This window comes from Suricata suricatta, chromosome 6 (assembly GCF_006229205.1).
Source record: "Suricata suricatta isolate VVHF042 chromosome 6, meerkat_22Aug2017_6uvM2_HiC, whole genome shotgun sequence".
Taxonomy (NCBI): Eukaryota; Metazoa; Chordata; class Mammalia; order Carnivora; family Herpestidae; genus Suricata; species Suricata suricatta.
In genome coordinates, this window is record NC_043705.1 from 131,146,820 (window position 1) to 131,171,522 (window position 24,703).

The window sequence follows — 24,703 nt, forward strand, 5'->3', positions numbered from 1 at the left end:
AGGAAGAAGGAAGGAAGACAGGAAAGGAGAAAGAAAGAAAATGAAAATTTATAAAAACATAAGATTTTTCTTTAATTTTTCTCATGAAAAATTATGCCTCAAGTATTTTTAACATGGGGCCATCCTTTAATGGTGTTCTCTGTCTCTCTGTCTCTCTCTCTCCCCCCAAAAGCTCCATTCTGACTTAGATAAAGGAGAGGGCACTGTTAAATACACCCTCTCAGGGGACGGCGCTGGCACCGTTTTTACCATTGATGAAACTACAGGGGACATTCATGCAATAAGGAGCCTGGATAGAGAAGAGAAACCTTTCTACACACTTCGTGCTCAGGCTGTGGACATAGAAACCAGGAAGCCCCTGGAGCCTGAATCAGAATTCATCATCAAAGTACAGGATATTAATGATAATGAGCCAAAGTTCTTGGATGGACCTTACGTTGCTAGTGTCCCAGAAATGTCTCCTGTGGGTGAGTAGGCAAATCAAAATTTTGTCAGATGCTACAAGGTCTTTGCAACCTTTATTTTTTGCAGGTTGGTGTAAACATGTTATTTGTAAGCCAGAAGATTATTCTTCCACTGTAAAGAATACACTTCTTTTCACTTCTTCCCATTTTTTCGTCTGTTCTTCTCCCTTCTAAATATATAAATAGAGTCATAAGTATGTAGAATGTATAACAATTTCCCTGTTTTCCAGTCTTTGCATTCACCTGAACCCAAAGAAGTCCTTGTAATTAAGTACAAAACTCACTATATACCAAAATTGCTTATTATTGCAATTCCAGATGCCTTCACAGTGCTAAAGGTAACTACCACACCCACCAAATTCCAGATAGTAATTCATGGCGCACAGTAAATCATCCACAGCATGTATTACACATTTGTCTGGAGCAGTCCAGAAAGGACTGTATTCTTTGTAGCTAAAGATGGAGATCTCAGAAGGATGAAATAATTTCGTTTTGACTACAAGTAACCCATGGTAGTTATCCCATCAAACCAGGAAGAGAGTTTTATTGTGAACACATTGTTAGAATACATTTACAATTAGGCTACTGTGTATATAAATTCATGGCATAGATTTATAGAATATAAATTCACCTTTCAATATCAACCTAAATTCAGAAGTTCTAAGCTATGTATTTTTGAGGTCAATGAATTAAGGATTACTTTTTAAATGATGATTTCAAATAACTTTTATTCCTCTGTCACCACTGCCAATCCCTTATTCTATTTCAAAGTAACTTCTGGTGTTTAGAACATTTGTGAGATAAAGCCACCCCCCTCACTTCCAGGTGACAAACTGAATCTCAAATTGTGAGCCATTGCTAAGTTTCCTGTCTGACATTCCCCAGAAGGTTCTGGGAGCCCTCCAACCATCTCAGACATGCCTAGACCTTACTGAGGGCAGACGCAGGTTAGTGGCTTCAGGAGCTGTTAAATGGAATCGTTACACATTTTCTTGAAATTGTGTCTATGACCCTACCAGGTATTCAAAGACCATATTCTCTCCATGACCTTAGAAATCAGCGTAAGGTAGTTTACTGAGATTTTAAGTATTAGGGCAAATCCACAGGGCTGCAAATCTGTTATTCAGCTTTTGCTACATTGTTTAGCTGTTGCTTTTATATAGTGCTGATTGCTAGAGATTTAGAAGTACAGTTGAAGATGTAGATCTTTTTAGAATGTAGTCCCTGAAAATGGGGATGTTACTGGACAGAAAAAAATGAGGGTACTATTTTGAGAAAAAGTAAGGTTCTTAAGAAGACAATGCTTTTTTGCTCCTAAATGGTTTAACCCAGGGCTTACTTCCTGTAAATTGGAAATATTTACATGAATTTATGTCCCTCAGTGACTATTATAGAAACAATATCCCTTTAAAAAAATAATGTTTATTTATTTTTGAGAGTGAGGAGGGGCAGAGAGAGGGAGACAGAAACCAAAAGCAGGTAGCACAGAGCCTGATGTGAGGCAGATCCCACAAACTGTGAGATCATGACTTGAGCCAAAGTCACTGATTGAGCCGCCCAGGCGCCCGTATAGAAACAAGATTCTTAAAGCAAACAGACACATCCTTCTACATTACTCAAAAATTCTGTCTTATTAGATAAATAATTAGTTCTTTTGTTGTGCCAATTTGGATAAAGGGAAGGACTGCGGAGTCTGAACCTTTATATAAAGAAGTTGAGACCTGGCACCTGAAAAGAGAAATAAATCTGGAAAATCAGGGTAGGTAAGTGAGGGAACAAAGCCACCCCAGCTTTTGCAGTATTGGGATGAGACATAATTTGCTGTACTGCCTTGAGGTAGGTATCAGAGAGATCTAAGGAAGAATGGTTTTTTAAAAATATTTTGCCATATGACATGACTAAAGTTTGTCATTGTTTCAAGAAACTCTAGTAAATACTTAAACTGAATTTAACACCCTCCCTGTTCATGTGTGTGTGTGTGTGTGTGTGTGTGTGTATGCTTTTTAAATAATAATAAAAGAGTATTTCTTTTGGATGTGACCACATTGCAGGCTATGGGTTCACCCAAGTATCACTGGACTACATTTACATAATATGCTTTTTACATATATATATATATACTAAAAAGTATAAAAACACTTATGAATTAAATATTAGAAATTAAATATCTAGCATGTACTGCTTTTGCCGTTCCCCACAATCCCACCTATGCACATAATCAAAGAACGTAAGAGGCCCAGTTGGGCTTGTGGTATTCGCTGTTTCTGCTTTTACATGAGCAACTCAAAGCTAAGGGGAAGCTTCTGTGCATCCATCCAGACGTCACCTCTATGTTCCTAGATCCCCAAGCGTGCCCTTCTTACCATATGAAAAATGGTCACTGCAGTAAATCATTTAGTCCAGTGATTACTCTTCTGTATCCCTTACTCTTTTCCTGTATCCCTTCTAGGCAATTCCTGCCTCTGCATCATTTCCTCTGGGATTTCAAACTGTTTTTGTTCAAGACCAAATGGCATTCACCAGGGTCTGTTACAGCATAGCTGTTGTCCCAGCAAATCCTGCTGTCAGTTTTACATATCTGTGTTTGAATATTCTCTAGGAGATAATGGCCCTTTCCCAATATTGGCAACGTTGTTATCACAATGTTAGAGAAGAATCACCCAATTTAAAAATATAGTCAAATAGCTTATTTTGTAATACAAGGGATCAAGAAATATTGGGACATCAAAACAATTTATTATACAGATGTCGTTAGCAGTAATAGATTGTGCATTGGAAAATATGATGAACATTTAAACATGGAATGGAAATGAACTCATGTGAAAATTACAAAGACCATAACTACTCAAAGGGGAGTGGTGGTGAGCAGAGATTTCAGAGGAAAATCTATATTTAAGACTTATCAGACTAAGGAATATATTTAGTTCCTGAAAGTTGAAGAAAATTTTAGTGAATTTATGAATTGCTTAAGAGAAAGGTCACTTTGTTACTAACTTGTGCTACGTTCGGTATGCCTTAGAAGTAATATTCACAGATAAAGTGCTTTTACTCTGACCCAAGGAAATTGCTTAATGATCCAGATATTCCCCAACTCAGACTTTCTCCTTGGAGACAGATTTGGATGTTACGAATGTGGTCTTAATTCTTTAAGATCACTAGAGTAACAGTGAATTACAGTAATGTTCTTCTTTAGTACTAGTGGTTATGTATGGGTATGGTATGCAGTTTAAGTAACTTTTCCTGGAGAACTGACCGGTGTAACATCTTTAAACCCTTATTCATACTTGTATTATCATCCTCTGCCTGAGCTAAGCCATCTTGAGGCAGCTGATTATTCATAACCAGGTCTCTATGACATGTTTGAGAAATGCCAATTGGGAATCATAATTTATGTAGTATGTTCAGCCATTTCCAGAGCAATAGTCAGGACCAGTGATCCAACTCAAGATTTGTATTTCTTGTTTTATTAGGTGACCATTACAGGAATTTCAGGCAGTATTGTTTATTATTTAATCTTCATTTTTATATAAAAACAACTCCAATATCAGAAAGTAAGCATAATTCTCAGGCTCTTTGGAAACAAAGTTGATTTAAATCAATCATACTCTTCAGTGGCTTCTGGGCCTTTGGGCCTTACAAGCCTTTTAATCCTAGGTGAGCTGGTTAAGACTTTGGAATAATTGTTTTGTTTTATTTTATATTTTATTTTATTTTATTTTATTTTATTTTATTATTTATTTTATTATTTTATACCTGAGAATGGGAGGCTCTGTTTCAAACAAAATCTAAGGAATGTTATTTCTTTTCATGGACTTAAAAGAAAAATAAGTAGTGCAAGTATAAATAAAATAAAGTACATCTAAAGAGAATTACACTGCTGACTTAATTTAAAAATTAACAGGTACTCCTTTTTTTTCTATGAACTTTATTTTGTTTTACATAGGGTTTGCAGTTATGTGCTAAGAGGAAATTTTTAGAGGAGGTTTTTGAAGGTTTTTAAACAGAGAATATTTTATACATGGCCATTACTTAGTCCAACTCCAAGAATGAAATAGTAAAAATGGGGCCTATAGCTAACATTAATTTATTGCACCATTATTATAATTTAGAAACATATAAACCCCTATACTTCCTTTTATCAATAAATGATCAAACAAATATCATATTACCAAATGAGCCATTAATGGCCACAGAGAGCAGCCTTAAGTACTATAGTAGAAACAAGTAAACTATCATTGGTTTCTGTCTGTGTCCTATAAGCAGAACTTTTGTCAGGAAGCTGGAGACAGAATGTTAGGTATTTTCTATGAATAAATACATTATCCATATATAACCAAAATGTGATTATTAAAATCAGGAAATTAACATTAATGCATTATTGCAATGCAGTCTTTTGGCCCCATTCAAGCGTTCTAAGTTGTTTCAATATCTTTCATAACAAAACTTTCTTTAAGTTTATTTGTTTTGAGGCGGGGTGGAAAGAGAGAGTGTGTGTGTAAGCAGAGGAGGGGCAAAGAGAGAGGGAGAGAGAGAATGCTAAGCAAGTTTCACACTGCCAGAGCAGAGCCGGACATAAGGCTCAAACTCAAGAACCATGAGATCAGGATGAGCCAAAATCAAGTGTCTGATGCTTAACCGACTGAGCCATCCAGGTGCTCCAACATAACAAAACTTTTAAGATCAAAATCACATACTGTATTTAAATGCCGTATCTCATTAGTTTCCTTCAATCTGGAGCAATTCCTTACTCCTTCTTGATTTGGGAACAAGATTGAGGATTTCTGGCCAGTTATTATTTAGAATGTCCTTCACATTGGGTTTGCTTAATGTTTCCCCTGTACGAATTCAGGATATGCTTCTTCGGGAGGTACATCACAGACATGATGCTATCTTCTAGTTGCATCCTGTTAGGGTGGACAGGGTTTTGATTTGTCTCATTACTAATAATGTTAATTTTTATTACTTGATGAATGTTGTATTTTAGCTATCCCTTGCTGCATAAACATTAGCCAAAAATTTAGCAGTATGAAACAACAAACATTTACTATCTCATAAGAGCATGGAAACCCAAAAGTGACTTGGGTGGGTACCTTTGGCTCAGGGTCTCCCAGAGGTTGTATCCAAGCTGTTGGCTGGGGCTATGGTCTGATCTAAAGGCTTAATTGGGAGAAGGTAGGAATTTGCTTCCAAACTTACTCATGTGGCAATTGGGGGACCTCAGGATCTTGCTAGGTAAACCTTTCTCCAGGGCTACCACACGACACAGCAAATACCGGGTCCCAGGAAGTGCTATCTGAGTGAGCAAGAGAGAAGAATATCTCTGATCAAAGCCACAGTCTATATTTATAACTGTATTTAAATATTTAAAGTGATATCCTATCTTCTCTGTCATATTCGAATTGTTAGAAGTAAGTCCAATGCACATTCAGGAAAGGGGATACCCAAGAGAATGAATGCAAAGAAGTTGGAATCATTGAAGGCTCTCTTCTAGCCTGCCTACCACAGTTTACCCTCTGGACCCCACTGATTCATGCTGCTGTATTATGCAATATGTACTCAGCACTTTTTAAGACCCCCCAGATCTTTTACCCTCATTGCATGAATTCAAAGTCCAGAAACTCATCATAGAATCAAATACAAGCACAAATGAGGCTCCTCACATTTATTTCCCCTTGATCTGAAGACTTGTGATGCTAAAGAAACCAATTACTTACCTCCATCCCCACACTTAACACATAATGGTGAGATAAACATGAAAATATTTCTATAGACATTTCTGTTAAAAAATAAGGAAAATGGGGCACCTGGGTGACTTGGTCAGTTAAGCATCCAACTGTGGATTTTGGCTCAGATATGATTTCATGGTCGTGAGATCAAACCCCACATTGGGCTTCAGGCTGGGTATGAAGATTGTTTGGGATTCTTCTCTGCCTCTATTTCTGCCCCTTCCCCGCGCTCTCTCCTTCTCTGAAAATAAATGTAAAAATTTTTTTACAAAAGAATGAAATGCACAAAGTAAAAGACTTACTGGCCCATCACATTCCTGAAATCTAGTTGGTAAATATTAAAAACTTTTTTATTAAGTTCAAGGCCAAGAATATCTTTCCATAGCTCTGAGTTATTTCACTCAGCTCTTGACTCTACCTTCTGAGCTGCCTTTCCTTTCTTATGAAATGTACCCAGACTTGCAACTAAGCAGCTCCCTTGGCTAATTTCCTGCCAATAGAATTCAAAGGGTTCAAAAGCCTATTCTTACTGTGCAGTCTCTGACTCTTTTTCTTCAGTTCACACTTTTGATGTATCTACATATAGAACTCTTTATTTTGTCAGTAGTATGGGTATCCCATGAATCTTTTGGGGGCTCACTGAATTAGACCAAAAAAACCCTTCAAGAAAAATCCTCTCTATCCCGGACCCTACTGAGGTGCCTGAGTGACAAAGCTTTTACATGAATTAGAATCCTTGTTGTTAGCTAGAAAGGATCTTTGTGTCACACTTACCCATTAATGTCTAAAGAAGGAAAATTTGTCTGACTAGACAGTAAACCAATGAACCATCCTTGGTCTATCTAAGATCTTAACAAAAAATTTTACAGTCTCTCTATGGTTTTCTTTTTTGTCCATGCTTTCCTATGTGTCCTGGATTCGATTTTTGCTTAGAAACCATTTCTTAATTTTAGCATCATTTCCCATCTGAGAAGACTAGTAATCTTTAAAGCCAGCAAGACTTGGATCTCTTTTTTTCCAAAGTCATTGGGTCCATTTCTGTTAAATAAATGCTAAGTTTTCTGTCACTGCATAGAAGTGATCCTCTAGTTTCCAATATAATGTTCTTATTTTCCTGAAACTCCTCACATGCAGCACCTTCCAAATCCAACATTCAATGGAGACTGTGTTCAAGGCATTTTATACTGACATCCTTCTCAAAGCCCAGTGCTTAACTGTCAACAATTACCATGTTTTAAGTGTTTGTTATAGCACACCCCACTACTATGTACAAAATTGCTATTATCTACTACTATAACAAATTACACCAGGATTTAAAGGTGTAATACTCAAAGTATGTATTATCTCTTGGTTTATTTGGGTCATGAATTTGGGCTCAGCTTAACTGGATGTCTCTGCGTCAACGTGTCTTGTGGATTTAGGGTCAAACTGGCAGTAAGGAATATGGCTTTTCTGAATATTCATCTGAATGGGAGGGTGTACCTTCAAGCCCAGGCACCTGGCTATTGTCTTGGAATTGATATCTAGTCTCCTCTGCTATATTTTATTTCTAGGGTCAGCTCGATAAGCCCATTTTACTCTGCAGAAAAAGGAATTAGCCAGAAGTATGAATGTTGGAGGCAGGCATAACTGAGGCCCATCTTAGAAGCTATCTACATTAGATGATGAATTCTACTGTAATGTCATTTACATATTTTGTCAAAGGGACGCTTTGAAATTAGGGAAACAACCTGGTCCTCATCACACTTTCCAATTATCCATCTATTCGCTTATATCATTGTATTCTCGAGGTTTCTTATTGTATTAAATTGGTCTAATGTATTAGCACCATTATTGATTTTAATATTACAGTTATTTCAGTTTTAGCCTGAAATGTAAAGTAGAAGTAAAGATGCTATAAGCTGATTTTTGTGTCTTTGCAACATTACCTCTTAGTTATTTGAATACTCTCTTCCTTTCTGGCCCAAAAATATATTTGGGACTTGTCGCATTTTCTTTCCTTAGCTCTGGGAAAAGGGACTTACCCAAGAAGCTCTCACCCCACTCTTATAGAGAATAATATTTAGAAACCCCAATCTGGTTGTCACATGTGTTCTTTGCTATTGGAAAATCATTGCTCCCACACCCTCTCAGTGGACACAGCTAAAAAATGCATCTATATGTATATATGTACATAATATTTATTTCTGTATCATTCTAATATATTGAAAACCTTGATTCTATACCAACACTTCTTAGTCTAATCTAACACCATGATTTATTCTAGTTTTTGTAACCTTTTTATAATTACAGCTCTCTTTTGCAAGAGTGAAAAATCTGGCTTTTATTATCCCTAATGTGTTTTGTTCTTTGATCAAGTCCCTTTATGCCACCAGTCCTCCTTTGCCACTCAGCCTCCAACACCGTGCATAGGCTCCAGTGACTCCACTCTGATTTTGAAATTCTGCACTAGCTGTTTACACTACCTTCTCTACCCTGCTGTGGAGGTTTTGTGCATGTCCCCAGGACGTGAATCCCCATACCAGTCGTACTTCCCACATATAACATGCCGTCTTCATGCCAACCGGTCTGTGTGGGCTCTCTGCTAGAGCTTTGATACCTTGTATTGTAGCTTTTGTCCAGCTCCTCCACCCAGATATCCCTGCCCCTACAAAAACCTATCTCTGCCCACCCTAGCTAGGCCTTAGGACTGAATTATTCGGAAGATAAGCAAAGAGCAAGGGCTCTCTTTGATTCTTAAAGGAATTTAACATGTTTCTAGAAGTGATTATCTCTGGGTTGTATTTCCCATATGCATTAAACTGTGTTTAAATCAAGGGTTTTTCATTTGATTTTAATTTCCTTCATAATTTATTTAGCTCAGTCCAAATTTTGATGTAAGAAGCTAAAGATGACCTAGGAAGTAGTTGATAAGCTATATTTTCAAATACTGGGTTTTGAAATTCCTCTTCCACGTTGAAAAATATCTATTCTATTATTATACTCAGTTTATATATATTTATATTTGGGGGTACCTGGGTGGTGTCTGATGGGTTCAGGTCATGATCTCACAGTTTCTGGGTTCTATTCTCGCTTTGAGCTCTGTGCTGACAGCCTGGAGCCTGGAGGCTGCTTCGTATTCTGTGTCTCCCACTCACTGTCTCTACCCATCCCATGCACAGGCTCTGTCTCTTAAAAATATAGAAATACTTTAAAAAGTTATATAGATCTAGATCTAGATATTTACAGAGACACAGGATACAACTGTTGTAACCCCTTCTATTGCAATATATGAGTGTTAACCATACAAATCTCTTCTCCACTCTTTCCATGGTTGTGAGGAGTTGATCAGGTTGTTTGTCCTCATCGTGCTTTGGTTTCATTATCTGCAAATGAGGAATAAAAAGACCTAATTCCCAGAGTTACTGCAAGTAGTAAAAGAGAGAATTTACAGGTAACACTCGCTACAACGCCTAGATAAACGCAATCAATAAGCGGGGATGGATCTTGCTAATAATTTGATGATCATTCTCAGGAAACGAGCAGCAGACTGCCTAACCTGTAGCTAATTATCTCTCCCCGTTTTTTTCATGTAGTGCCTCCCTCTGACACATGCACTCATATTTACTATCGTTTTTGCTACCAGCTACAACACATCTTCTTTAAAAGCCTAATAGTCTTTCTCTCCCGATTTACATGTTCTTAAGTGTAGAGAACTTTTCTGTCTTAATCTGTGGAGACAAGCTGTTGATTTGTAAGAAACACCAATTATCAGATTACACGTGTGCTTTCCAATCTGCTGAGCTGCTGTAACACATCTGATGAAATTGAGCAAGGCCTGGTGATCCCTCTGGTGTGAGCAGCCAAGTGTCCACGGGACACAGCACGGCCGAGCCATTTTCAGGGCCATCGGATGTTATGACTGTGTGTTCAGGGAGCATTTTATTCCTCCGTTTGATTCCTATGTTTTTATTAGCGGTACAATCGCAGAGGTAATGCTATTGACAGTTTTTGTGTGGCCTTGAGAGAAGTGTATGAATTGGTTTAGTAGCAGCCCAGTGACTCCCTAAACATAAAGCTCGCTGCATTGATAGCAGCTGGAGCAGCCGCTGATCAGCAATAAATGTTAAAAATTAACAAGAAGTTCCTTTTTTTCCTAACCACCAAATGACTCTAAGCATTAAATATATGTTAGCAGGAGCTGCTTCTTGGCCACTGAGTGGTTCAAAACATTAAACGTATTTTTAAAGGATTACTCTTTCCCCAGCCTCCAAGTGGTTGTAAACATTAAATATGTTTTATAAAAACTGCTTTGCCAGCTACTGGCAGGATAGCTATGAACATCATTTTTCTTTAAAGTTGCCTTCCAGCTGCAGGACTGTTTTTTTTTTTTCTTACACACTCTCTTCTATTTATTTTATTTATTTATTTATTTATTTTTTGTACACAAAAGCAGGCAAGAGGGAACGTTGGTCCAATTGTCTCTTGCTTTATGATAAGTGATCATGGAAGCACAGTGACACCTATATAAAAAAATCACACCAGCATTAGGAGTTCTCAGAGGTTCAATTGCTGGGACGGCGTATTCCATGTAGGTATTGGCTACATTTTCCAGACTGACTTTTGTGTCTGCTTTCCATTGTGCAAAGCGTTGAGGTCTGAAGATGGGTATAAACTCAGCTTCACATTCAGTAAAATAAATGCAAGCAACAGACAGGGATGGATTCTGCCCACTGATCAAGGTGAAAATAGTCCATCAAGAGAACAGGCTCAAAGACAGGCAAAATGGCGGCACCAGTAAGTGAATGAGATCTTTAACCTGAGCATGATGAAGGACTTGAAATCTGCGTCTGGAAATAACTCAATGTGACAACTGCATGCACTTCACACAGTGAAGCTCACGTCACTCTATGAAAGTCAATGCAGGAATGGGCCAAGAAACTGGTTTGTTTTAACTACATTCACAATGAAAATCAAGTGTGGCACTTGAGTCAAGTAGAAATATGAGTCCTCTCTGCAATCACAGGCATAGTAATCCATCTGCAAGCTAGATCATTAGCCAGTAAAGGTCTTATTTCTACAGGATCCAAGGGTTCTCCAGTTCATATAAACTTGCATTTTGTCAGATGTTTTATTCTAGGTATGTGTGCAACAGATTTAAATATTTATGGCTTATCCATTATGTACCGGATGGTTTTAGATACCGGGGTTAGAAGAGTGAGAAAAACAAACAAAACTCCTGCCCTCAAAAGGTTTCTTTCCAGGGCTACCTGGGTGGCTCAGTCGGGTGAGCATCAGACTTTTGCTCAGGTCATGATCTCACAGTTGGTGGTTCCAGCCCCACATTGGGCTCTGTGCTAGCATCTCAGAGCCTGGAGCCTGCCTCCAATTCTTTGTGTCTTTCTCTCTCTGCCCCTCTCCTGCTCATGATCTGTCTCTTTCTGTCTCTCAAAAATAAATAAATGTTAAAAAGAAAAAAGTTTCTTTGCGAAGATCCAGTGCAGGGGCAGGAAACTGTGTTCTGTGGGCTATGTCTGGCACATTGGCTGTTTGAGTGGAATGCAGTCACACTTCATTTACATACTGTCTGTGCCGTTTCACACTACAGTAACAGTGCTGGCAAAAAACCCATACGACCTGCAAAGACTAAAATATTTACTCTCTGGTTCCTTACAGCAAGTTTGTTGAGCCATGATATAGCGGATTGAGTATCAGAGGGAGTTAAAATAAGGTTAACATTTTAAATAAGGGTATGAGAAAGAGGAGTTTTGACCTTAGAAAATAGATACCTTCCCAAGGGGCGCCTGGGAGGATCAGCCGGTTAAGCCTCCAGTTAAGACTGAGGACTTTGGTTCAGGTCATGAACTCACGTTTCCTGGGTTCGAGCCCTGCATGGGGCTCTGCGCTGACAGTGCAGAGCCTGAAGCCTGCTTAGGATTCTGTGTCTTCCTCTCTCTCTCTCTCTCTCTGCCCCTCTCCTGCTCACACTCTGTCTCTATCTTTCTCAAAAATAGATAAAGATTTTTTAAAAATTAAAAAAGAAAATACCTCCTCATAAAAAACACAAAAAAAAAAAAAAAAAAAAGAAAGAAGGAACTGTCAGGACCACAGGTGAAATGAAGAATGGAAGCAAATCCCATTTAGTTTGTGCTTAAAGGAACGGTTTTACTTGATGTAGTCAGGTAGGCACTGTCTTCAAATATTAAAGGTTCATGATATAATATTTTTATTTCCCTGCAAAAGTCTTGTCTCAATTTTGTAACCATATATATTATTTTTTAATTAAAAGAAAAATTTAAAAACAAAACTAAGAAGGTCAAAGAGAAGAACCTCTAGATTGGGTTGAAAGATTCCATCCTTGTACGATTTTTCAGGATTTGTTAAGTTCTTTGCCTCACTGAAATTTACTGGAAACAAATGTAAACACAACATCTAGTATTAATGACTGTTACCCAGTAAGTGTTAGAGGAGACTTCCTCAGAAAGTAAAGTCCCGGTGAGTTTATCAAGGTTGGCGCTATTGTCCGTCCGACCAAGAAACTGAAACTTGGAAAAAAAAATCTATGGTAACAATTTTACAAATAATTAAAAAAAATAAATATGAAAATATGGTACAATTTGTTTAATTGGCAACAGTACTAGAAGAATAAACATGTCAATTGAACTGTCGTCTGTGTTAATTTCGCCTCTGAGAAAAACATTGTAATGGGATAATTTCATGAAATGCTTTGATGGCGAGAAAGTGCCAAAATATGATTAGTTACTGCACAATTCAAATTAGACAAGAAAGCAATTGGTGGCAGTCTGAATATGGAGAGGTTTTGTTTCATGCCTTTTTCTTCTCCTTTTCCATGTGTTTAATCAAGGATATTTTATTTGACAGTGAAATGATTTATACTGAAAACATTCTTATCACAAGAATTTAGTAGAAACTTCACTATAAAAAGAGAAAGCACACTTCCATTTTCTCAAGTCTCCTAAAAAATATAATTGCCATCTGAACCAATTTGTCATCTTCCTAGAAGTAATACTTTTTATAACTGATATTAAGTACCTATTTAGTTAAAGGCCTTAATTAGAAACAACTCACTCCTATCACTGTGTTTATATTTCTACTGTCAGGTATATTCACTTAGTATTTTAACTGGGTTATCTTTCATTATTTTTATTTCTACTCAGTTATTCAGAGTGGATGTTCTAGAATTTTGAAAGGTCATATAAACTTTACTACCTATATTTCTTATTTTAATCTGGTATATACCTAGACTAATAAGGGGGATTATGCATTCATTTTATAGTAGATCTTAGCTTTGTACCAAAGGTGGCTTAAAGACAATGTATAGGGATTCTCTTTTTATTTTTTAAAATAGGATTTATGTGTCACTTGAACCATAACAGATCTTTATGGCATATCACCAAGAACACTGTCTTCCTATGTTAATTCCTCATAACAGAAGCAGGTTTAGAGATTCTAAATGTGGGACAGCTATTAGAATTAAACAGTTTTGAGTGTTTTCATATGATAATAAGATTCTTTTATTTGTTAAATAGCGGGAGAAAGACTTTTCAAGATTATTCTCTTGGTGCATACATTTATTTCTCATGAGGATGGCTTATGGAAAGTATCTTAAAAAGAACTAAGTATAACCAAAAAAAAAAAAAAAACCAAATTGAAATAGTGGTCGCTGAACACTGGTAAAAAATAATTGTCTTAATTCAGAAACGCAGACTATTATAGTGAAAAGAAAACAAGACTTTGGAATACCACAGGTCTGGATTCAAGCTTTGATAAAATATGGGGGGATATTTAGAAAAGTGTTTCCTTTTGGTAAAGTTTGTACAGGAAGCACTGTCTTTATAAAGATTGAAAGAGATTCCATTTGCAAAAAACAACAACAACGACCACCAAACAAAAAAACTAAACCCAAAAACGTTTTCAATAAATACTGCTCACTTACTCGTCCTTTCCTTCAGCAGCTTTTTTGATGAGGTGATGGGGTTTAAGATCTGGAGAAGAGTCTTTGGTTACTTTTCTATTTTCATCCTTGTAATTATTCCTAGTAAATCACATAAGAACATTTCTAGAAACATCTCCTTTCAGTATTTATATATTTTATATACAGTGCATCCAAAATATATGAATTAGTGACTCAGAAAATAGGAAATAATACAAAATATCTATAAAATATCAGGAAATATTGTGCATAAATGTGTCTATTGGATGTTAAAAATGATGTCCTATGGTTCAAATTCATGAAAACAGACTTAACAAACACATTTATTTCTTCTTTGTTCCAAAACACCACTGAAATAACAGAATGCAGTGCTTATAAAATAAAACTGTAGGGGCATCTGGGTGGCTCAGTTGGTTAAGCATCTGACTTTGATTCAGGTCATGATTTCAAAATCATGGGTTCAAGCCTGGTGTTGGGCTCTGTGCTGACAGCTCAAAACCTGGAGTCTGCTTTGGATTCTGTGTCTCCCCTTCTCCTTGCCCCTCCCCCACTCATGCTCTGTGTGGCTCTCAAAAATAAATACACATTATTTTTTATAAAAAAAATAAAATATAACTATAGGAACCAAAGAAATATTTTAGCACACCAAAGAGTAAGGAATTTCTGAAGAATAAAGATTATGTCAGAGGGATTTCTAGTTTGGGCACACAATAGAATTATTGGTATTTAGCCTGAGTTTTCACCATAAACAATGATAAAACTGAGCAACATATATGAGGCAACAGTTTTCATGTATGTGACAAAAAATATAAACAGGTCAACCTTAATAGAAAAGGAAGACATGAAATAAGCCCACCCACATTTAGCTCAACTCTGACTGCGGCACTTCTGCTCCCATGACACTAAGCGGAATCTAAGAATTATGAGGCAAGACATAAAGACTATAGCCTGAAGTTGCTATAGTCAAGTGACTGCAATTTTAGACCTGCTGAAGTGGTTGGAATTTGTGTAGAGAAGCAAGGAGAAGCACAATGAAACACTGGGAAGCTAGAGTGAGGTTTTTGCATGGGTTTTCACCGAGGGTTGACCTATGCATAACAGAATCTAGCCTGTAGGGCTGCGGGGCGGCCTTATCAACGGTAACACAAGGCAGGGAGAGGTTGAAATTACTGACGAGCCACAGGGAAGATTTCACTGAACATCTCAGACACTAACATGAGGGACCAAAAAGACTATGTGTTAGAAGTAACAAAATCTTCAATAAAGGCTATGCCCTATGTCTCTTTTTTCTAAATTTTTAAATGTTTATTTATTTTTAAAAGAGAGACTGAGGGAGGGGCAGAGAGAGAGAGAGGGAGACACAGAATCCAAAGCACTCAGCACAGACACCGAATCTGAGCTGTCAACACAGAGCCCGAGGCAGGGCTTGAACTTACAAACCGCGAGATCATGACCTGAGCTGAAGACGGAGCCTTAACCAACTGATCCACCCAGGTGCCCATACACTATCTATGTAGACACTTTTCTTAACAAGGAGTTAAACTCGGCCTGACAAATTCAAAAAGTATCTGCCAGTGGTTTAACTTCCTTCGAAGGATTATCTTAATACCATTTGTAAGAAGATAATATTCAGATTTTCTACAGTGGATTATTTTAAATTTTCAACATGAAAGAAAAACAAATAGAATTTATTCAAAGAAGATGGAAAATGTGATCAATAATCACACAGTCAGTAATATTAGACATCATGATGACTCGGGTGTTAAAATGAATAGATATTTATTATAAAGGTATTCTGAGACCAATGGAAAAGATTGTCATGATGATAGAATAGCAAATAGTAAATTATGAAAAGTGGACAGTCTAGAAATAACAAGTGCAATATTTAATAATTTATAGGCGGGGCTTAATATCAGATTGCAGCTATCAGGACAACTACAAATAACATTGAAACCAGAGTCTGTGAAATTATCCAATCTGAAATAAAAGGGAAAAATTATTGTGATAAATAACAAGGTAATATGATAAGATCAAGCCCTTAAACATATGTCAAATTGGAGTCCATGAAAGGTGAGAGAGAGAATGGGGCAGAAAAAACATATTTGAATAAATAATTGACAGCGCTTAGAATTTTTGACTAAAAATTTCAATGTAAAGATCCAAGAACCTCAAACAACAAAATACACACAAAGGGTAAAATAAATTAGAAAATAATTAAAATATCCAATTAGCCTGTGGTAAGACTGGAAAGGAAAGAAAAAGGAGTAACAACTTTAAATAAATAAATAAATGCCTCAGACAGTAAACAAATAATTACATGGTAGACTTAAACACACCTACATGGATGATTCAATGTAAATATAGGAAACACTTTCATCAGTTTACTAAGGCTACTGTAACCAAGTACCACAAGCTCAGTAGCTTAAGTAACAAAAAATTATTGTCTCACATTTCTCGAGGCTAGGCATCTAAAATCGAGGTTTCAGTTTTTTTGGCAGGATGAGAAGAATCTGTTTTAGAATTCTCTCCTTCTTTGGTTCAAAGACAACAATCTTCATGCTTACATGTGTGTCGGTGTCTAAGTTTTTCCTTTTCACTTATTTTTTAAATGTTTATTTCTTTATTTTGACAGAGAGGGAGAGAGAGAGAGAGACTGAGAAAGAGAGAGGGAGAGAATCTCAAACAAGCTCTGCACTTTTAGCATAGAGCCTGACGCAGAGCTCAATCTCAGGAGTCATGAAATCATTATCTGAGCCGCAATGAGTCAGCTGCTTGACCGACTGATCCACCAGGTGCCCCCAAATCTTTCCTTTTTATAAGTACACCAGCCATATTCGATTGGGATCCTAATGACCTCATTTTAACTCAGTTACCTCTGTAAAGATATTTTTCTCCAAATAAGGCCATATCTTAAAGTAGTGAGGGCTAGAACACCTACATATATTTTTAGGAGTAAACAATTCAATGTAGAGCACACTAAAATTAAGAGGTAGTAATTTGAAGGCTAATTAGAAAGATTTCTTAAATGGAAAGATTAAACAATGTGCTGTCTACTATGAATGAACTTTAAATATATAGATAAAAATAGGTTAAAAATAAAAGAAAGTGAAAGAAGATATACTATGAAATCAATAAGCATAATAAAGCTGATGTGTTTTTATCACAAGACTAAATATTTAAAACACTATTAATTATCAGAAATAAAATGAGATATAAGAAGTATAAATTCTTAATGAATGTCTATCCATATATACATTGTAATAGAGCTTCAAAATGCATAGAGTAAAAACTGACAGAACTAAATGGAGACGTAGAAAAACCTTTCCTTATATCAGAGATTTTAACACTAAAATTTCAATAATATATAAAAAGGGAAAGTTGATAGTGGTTAACTCTCAGCAAATGCAGTCTAATTTTAATTTATAGAACATTACACACAAACTTGTGTGATAACATCTTAATCAAATTTACATGAATATTTATGAAGAACTGTGTATTCTAGGCCCTAAAACTGTATAAATCTTCTGAGATAGAGCAATGGTGTCTGCATTGTTTGGGATATTGGTTAAATTAATGTATGCATTTGTGAAAACTCAAGAAATTGAACACTTCAGTTTTCTGAAGTTTACTGTACCTAAATTCTAATAAGCAACAGGTAGATAGGTAGGTGGGTAGGTAGACAGATAAATGAATGGAAAAGTAAGAAAATCAATCAAACAATCATCCAATCAGTAGATGATATATAAAAATACTATGTAAAAAAGTTAATCTTTGTAAAGATGAGTAATCCATATCCTTTACTGACAAAAATGAAGACTGTCTGCAATGTTAATTTTTGTTTGGATCCAAAAATAACCCCCAAATCAGAAGTAGAAGTCATGGAATTGGGTCATACTGTAAGAGTTGGTCAGGCAATTTATTATAGATGATCTTCCATCTCATTCATGGAAAATGCTTGTCTTAAGTCTTTGCCTTTAGAAGATCTAACTCAGTTTAGCAGTCTAAATTATGAGTTCAAAAATAGGCTTCCAAGCCTTAAAGACCAGTAAGGACACAGATCCTGAACGCTGTGACAAGCCTGAAGGATGGAGATGCTTCCATTTTAAGAAGACTTGTAAATGAGAATCGAAAGGAAAGCTCACACCTATAAATATAGTTGCTTCTCCATATTTCTTTAAGTGTTTTCAGTTAGCAATCATCATACCTTGGATAAACCTCATTGGCTACAATACCGCCACTGCATCAAGTTTTTAAGTGTTTCCAAATTTTGAGCAGTAAAATATTTATCATCATCTAAAATTATTCAATATCCAGTCTTTGTGGGTTTATTTTGTTTTACATTGGTTCTGTTGGTTCTAGTTTATTTTGACTTATTGTATTCTATGAGAATATTGTAGGATTAGATAGAAATGATCTTTATAAAGCATTTGAAGTTGAAATTGCTTCACTACACAGTGTTCAAATCTTTAGATTAGTTGGGCGACACAGACTCAGGCTGTGAGATACAGGATCGGACTGGTTTAACATTTGACCCTTAGAGTAGAGGCTTTGGTGATATTAATCTTTTGGAGAACTCTTTTGTACTTTAAAACATATGTTAGACTTGGGCTTTTGTTTCTTTCTCATTCACTCTGAGATTTTCAAATAAATCTTTATAGTTGTAGAAATGTCCTGCTGGAAACTTCATATTCATATCTCTGGATTCCTCTTCTCTCTCCAATTGTGGCCCCATAATTTACTAAAATTATATAAACTCTCGATGTTTTTAAAAAGGTGTTTAAAAATGTACCCTAACAAGTAATTTTGGTTATTTTCAGGGAAGTTATAGTCCAAATAATATTCCTGCATCCCTGGAGAATGAAATATTTGCTTATTTGTATATGCGGTACATTTTATATTTTGGACCATTTGTCATTTTCCTGATTCACTTTATTTTGGAACTCATTTTTGGAACCTCTATTTTATGTGAAAAGAGATTGGCATTTCATGAACACAATAGTAGCTCTGCTAATTTCCACCTGAATGACCATAAGCAAGTGATCTCACACTGGCAAGAAACTATTTTCTCATTTTCTCATTGCACAATGGACATCTGTAACTGGGGTCTGTACGGATTTAAAAATTGTGTAAAAATCTACCATAATGCCTGAAAATAATCACAGAATAGTTAGCTCCTCAGCTACCCTATCTGCCGCTAAAGTTCTTGGATATGAATATCACAAAGGAACACATTACACAACCACCTACTCAATAACGTGAATTGCACTGTTATCTTCTGGGACAAGTACTTCTTCCAAACAAATCAGACCATGTCACTTATACAACTTCCTTCTCTATTTTATAAATTCCAGATATTCTCCTGTTTGCATTGGAAAGAGCATAAACTCTTTGCTCAAAATCGTAACCAAATAGTACCTAGAGGATAAAAGCTACTAAGACAGGCCAGGGTCAATTCAGTTAATAGCTTATCTCCCCCTCTTTCAGAAATACATCATTTGTTACTCCCATAGAAAAATCTCTCTTGTTTTACAACAATAAAGCAAATGCTCTGACAGTTATTAGCAACATACAGACTTTTTGAATGCAGTCCCACTTCTGAATTTTAGCTTATGGACATTATTATTATTGTATTTTGCAGATCACTTAATTTACTAATAAAGCTATACTAACTTGGTATTGTGAAGTCATGTATTTTTCTCCCCAATGTGGTAAAGCAGAGGAGCTAGCAATTAATGGTCCTCATTTCTGAGTAATGCTTCAACATTAATTTAGATATGCAAACTGCACACACACACTACTCAGGGAAGGGAAGATGGAAAACAAAGGACACACACTCAGACACACAGAAGAAACATGTAATATTTAATTTTGACATCAAGACAGGAGGGAGAGGAGTCCCAATAATCTAAGCATATATTCTAAGTGTTTTTGATTAGCCAACCTGTGTAGTTAAGTAGGTATTCTGTAGCCAATCAATATGCCAGAATAAAAATTACAACAATGAAAACAATATTTACAAACAAATAATAAAAAAGATAATATTTGCATGTATAACAGCCTTATCTATGTATTCTGGTTAAACAATATGCCCCTGAAAGAAGGAAGGGGTAGAGTTTATTTTCACGTCTTAGAATTTGTTTTCTCTACGTCAACCTATGGGCTGAGTGCTATGCCATTCCAGTGTTATCAGTTTATTTGTGATTGAGGCCTACTTGCTTATAATATTTTCTGTAGTTTTAACCTAAGAAATGTCATATTATGACTTTTACAAAGTCTCTGAGGAAGTTTCTATAATGCCTAATTTTTAGTCTTAAATTAAAAAATATAATGTGAACCTATTAATACATATATCAAACCATATATGTTCATACATATTCTAAACCATAAGAGGTTTAATGGAAATTTTAAAATATTCTAAGTAATTTTAAATAATATGTATGTATATATATAGATAGTGTTTAAATATATAGATAGTATTTAAATATGTACATATAGCATGTAAAAATGTAGATTGTGTCCAGTCCCCACCTTATTATATATGTAAACATATATGTAATAATAAATAATGTAAATAACAAATAATATAAAGCTTTTTAAAAGCATGACTATACTATAACAGAAGAGCTACGAACTGAAGCAGCTTTTCCACCACTCTCCTACGGGCGAGCTATCTCGGTACAAACTTTTCTCCACTTTCACATTGCACGGCCAAAATTATAAATTGGAAGAACTCCTCTCTTAATCGTTTCCTTCATTATCTTTTCCTTCCAGTTCATCTTAAACAAAGATAAACCAGTCCACTCCCAAAGGTTTTCAAACTTTAATTGAGATCGACTAGGACTGGTGTAGAACATCTTTCCCTGCTAAAGCCTGTCAACTGTTTCTGGGCTTAAACAGTTGGTCTCCTCCCACTGTATGAGGGAAAGAAAGGGTCTTCCTTTTCTTCTGCAGTCCCGCTGACTCACCTTCATTTACATGATTAACATAATGCAAGGAAGTGCTTTCTTTCCTTATCAAAGATTCAAAGAGATTTTCTTTTAGCATAGAGTAATAACTGGAATGCTTTTCTATTTATTTATTTTTGTTTTGCATATAAATATATATTTATTTCAGTTTCATCAAGTAAAATAGAAACAGAAAGGGAAGCAATGAAGTCTTTTCAGAGAAGGTAATAGATGATCTTTATGTAACACTGTTAAAAAATAATTGTGGCTAAGTCAAAATCTAATGACATTTCTTTTATCAAATTGAAAACCATGTCATTTTTGTGAATGACAATGCATTGTAAAATATTTAGAAACAAAACTTTACTTTTTAATTTAAAAAAATAGGTTGCTGATTTGATATTAACACAGCCTTGTCTGCATGTTTAAAATCAAGATTTGCCTGATATACCTATATAGTTTTACTTTCAACTTACCTAGAATGCTTTTGAAGTTTAGTTTCATGTAGATAGCATATTGTTGGCTTCATTTTTTTTTTGTTGTTTTGTTTTTGTTTGCTTGTTTGTCTACTCAGTCAACCTGTTTCTTTTAGGTAGCTTATTTAGACCATTTACATTTAACTTAACTATTGATGAGTTGTGGCTTAAGTCTACCATTTATTATTTGTTTTCTATTGTGGTTTACTAAGTTTCTCATGTCCCTGAGAAACTTTGCCTTCCTATGTATATAAACGCTTTAGAATACCGTCTTTATTTTGTTGTTTTTTTTAAGTATATGATTTTGATTAGTTTTCTTAGTTACTTTTGTTGAAACAATATACATGTGTAAATTATTACAGTGTATTAATGTTCTACCATTTTGCATGAAGCATAGGAAACTTATTACCATGTAGGTCCATTTACCATTTCTACTTCTAAAATATAATCATCTTAAATATTTCCTCAATGTTCACTGAGGACCTAATCAGATAGTATAATCCTTTTCATTTCAACTATTATATATGATTTAATAAATTCATAAGAAGTATGATACCATATTTATTTTTGTATTTACCATATTTATTCTTGTATTTACCCATTAGATGGAATTTTTTTGAAGTTCCAAGTCTTTGTCTTTATTATTCCTTTTCTTTTTAGAGAACATTCATTGCACATTCTTTAAGTGTAGAAAAGATTCTTTGAGTTTTTACACTTTTCAATTTCTTTCTTTCCCTTTTACCTCTGAAGGATATGAATATTGGATATAGAATTCATAGTCCATAGTTCTTTGCCATACTTCAAAAATCTTGTCCACTTCCTCTGGCCTTTATGACTCCAGATGAGAACTCTGCTATCATTTAAATTATTGTTCTCCTTTAAGAAATGTGCCATTTTTTCTTTGTCTGCTTTCAAGATTTTTATTTATTCTTTACTTTCAGAAGTATAATTATTGGGGCACCTGGGTGGCTCTGTCAGTTAAGCATCTGACTTTGGCTTAGGTCATAATCCCATGGTGTGTGAATTTGAGCCCCATATCAGGTTCTGTGCTGACAGCCCCAAGCCTGGAGCCTGCTTTGGATTCTGTGTCTCCCTTTCTCTCTGCACCTCCCCCACTTGCAAGCTGTCTCTCAAAATTTAAATTTAATTATTATCAGTCTTGTCATGGCTTCTTCGGGTTTATCCTATTCAGGCATACTCAGTGTCTTGAATGTTTATTTTTATATCTTTCACCAAATTTGGAAAGTTTTCAGTCATTACTTTTTGAATGCCTCCTCCGTCCATACTCTGTCTTCTTTCCTTCTGGGACTCTGACAATAGTGAATATAAGTTGTTTTGTTATTGGTCAATAGGTCCCCGATATTCTGGGTTTTTTTTTTTTTTGAGTCAATTTTCTCATTGTTGTTCAGGCCAAATAAATTATATTTTTACATCTTCAAGTTAATTGGTTTTGTTCTTTACCTCCACTCTACTTGCATGCCTATCCACTGAGTGTATCATTTCTATTATTACATTTCTCAGTTCTATAACTTCCACTTTTTTTTATAACTTCTAAATCACTGTAGGAATTTTTTATTTTTAGACACTTCAAGAGAATGCATAATTGTTCATTTAAGTATTTTTATGATGTCTGCTTTAAAATGTTTGTAAGATGATTTCAATCTCCGATTAGTTTTGTTGTTCATATCTGTTGATGCTCTTTTTTCACTTAAGTTGTAATATTCTTAGTTCTTTGAATAACAAGTGATTTTTATATCATTCTGAATATTTTTATATTATATTATGACTCTAGGTTCTTTTTTTGGTATTCTTTTTCTTTATGTAAACTCTGTCTCCAATGTGGGGCTCAACATCAGGACACCAAGATTAAGAGCTGCATGCTCTATTAACTAAGCCAGCCAGACACCCTTTTATTTAATCTGTTTTTTAAAGCATTTTAAAAAATATTTCTGAGAACGTGTGCACATCCAGTTTCCTGTTGGGCCCTATTCATATCACTCTACCAAAAGTGGGTGCTGACTCATATTGCTGCATTGCAGAGGTGGAAGTTCAACCACCCCCTCTACCACTAGCAGCTTCCTGGTGAAAATGGGGCAGTGACTCATGCATCTTTGTTGCCTTCAACTGGGTATATATACTCAGTTCCCTAATTCAGTCCACTGACATAAGGGAGGGGACTTGGGAGCTGAATCACACCACTTGTTGCTTCCAGGGAGAAGAGAGGGTGCTCCAACTATGCCAGAACTGGAGCTGATCATTGGAGAGTCTATTGAGAGTCCTTGATTTGCCTCAATCTCCCGGCTCAAATAATACATGCCAGCTTACCACCATGGAACATGTGAGATAATACTGATTGTTCATGATGTGGACTTTGGAGCAGGACTTCAGTCCTAATTTCACATTTAAATATGAATAATGTATGCATATGAAAAGTCTTCAGACACAAAACTAGACATCCATCTGTGTCTCAATTTTCTTGTCTTTAAAATGGGAGAACTGAGGGGTACCTGAGTGGCTCAGTTGGTTAAGCGTCTGTCCTAGACTCAGGTCATGATCTTGTGATTCGTGATTTTGAGCTCCACATTGGGCTCTGTGCTGACACCTTGGAGCCTGGAGCTGCTTCAGATTCGGTGTCACCTCTCTCTCTGCCCCTCCCCCGCTCACGCTCTGTCTCTCCCTCTCAAAAATAAACATTAAAAAGCCAAAAAAAAATTAAAATGGGAGAACTGAGAGCTCATAGTGAGGTTCTGACAAAACAGGAACAGAATATCAAGCAAAGCATTTAGAACAAATGCCTGGCAAGTTGTAAAATTTCCTTAGATCTTAGCTTTAGTTACATGGAGGGTATCCAGTTTTACTCAAGGCAGCACTATTTTCATTGTCGCCTCAACATAGTAACATAACATAACCCTTGTTAGCTCTCAAAAGTATCCCAGATTCTCCGTTTAGACAATAAATTATATAATTCGTCTACTTATATTTTGTCCTTTATTACATAACCATCATCGATTCACTCAGTCCCTCAAAATTCTTGAACTCTCTTTTTGTCATCAGCATTCTTTATTCTGCTGAGCACAGTATAAAACATTCTATTCAAAGGCTATTTCAAACAGTGAATTAGAGCAGAAATATGCAGTTCAATTTCCTAGTGATATAAATC

The 24,703-nt window shown here is 35.7% G+C and overlaps 1 protein-coding gene across 1 annotated transcript in view; it reads left to right on the forward strand.

The window, feature by feature from the left end:
* The window catches only part of CDH12 (cadherin 12), a 254,478-nt gene that overhangs the window by 70,019 nt on the left and 159,756 nt on the right, over positions 1-24,703 (forward strand). Inside the window, exon 2 of the mRNA XM_029941059.1 lies at positions 173-467. Within this exon, the coding sequence (XP_029796919.1) occupies positions 173-467 (295 nt within the window). The remainder of the gene's footprint in view (positions 1-172; positions 468-24,703) is intronic.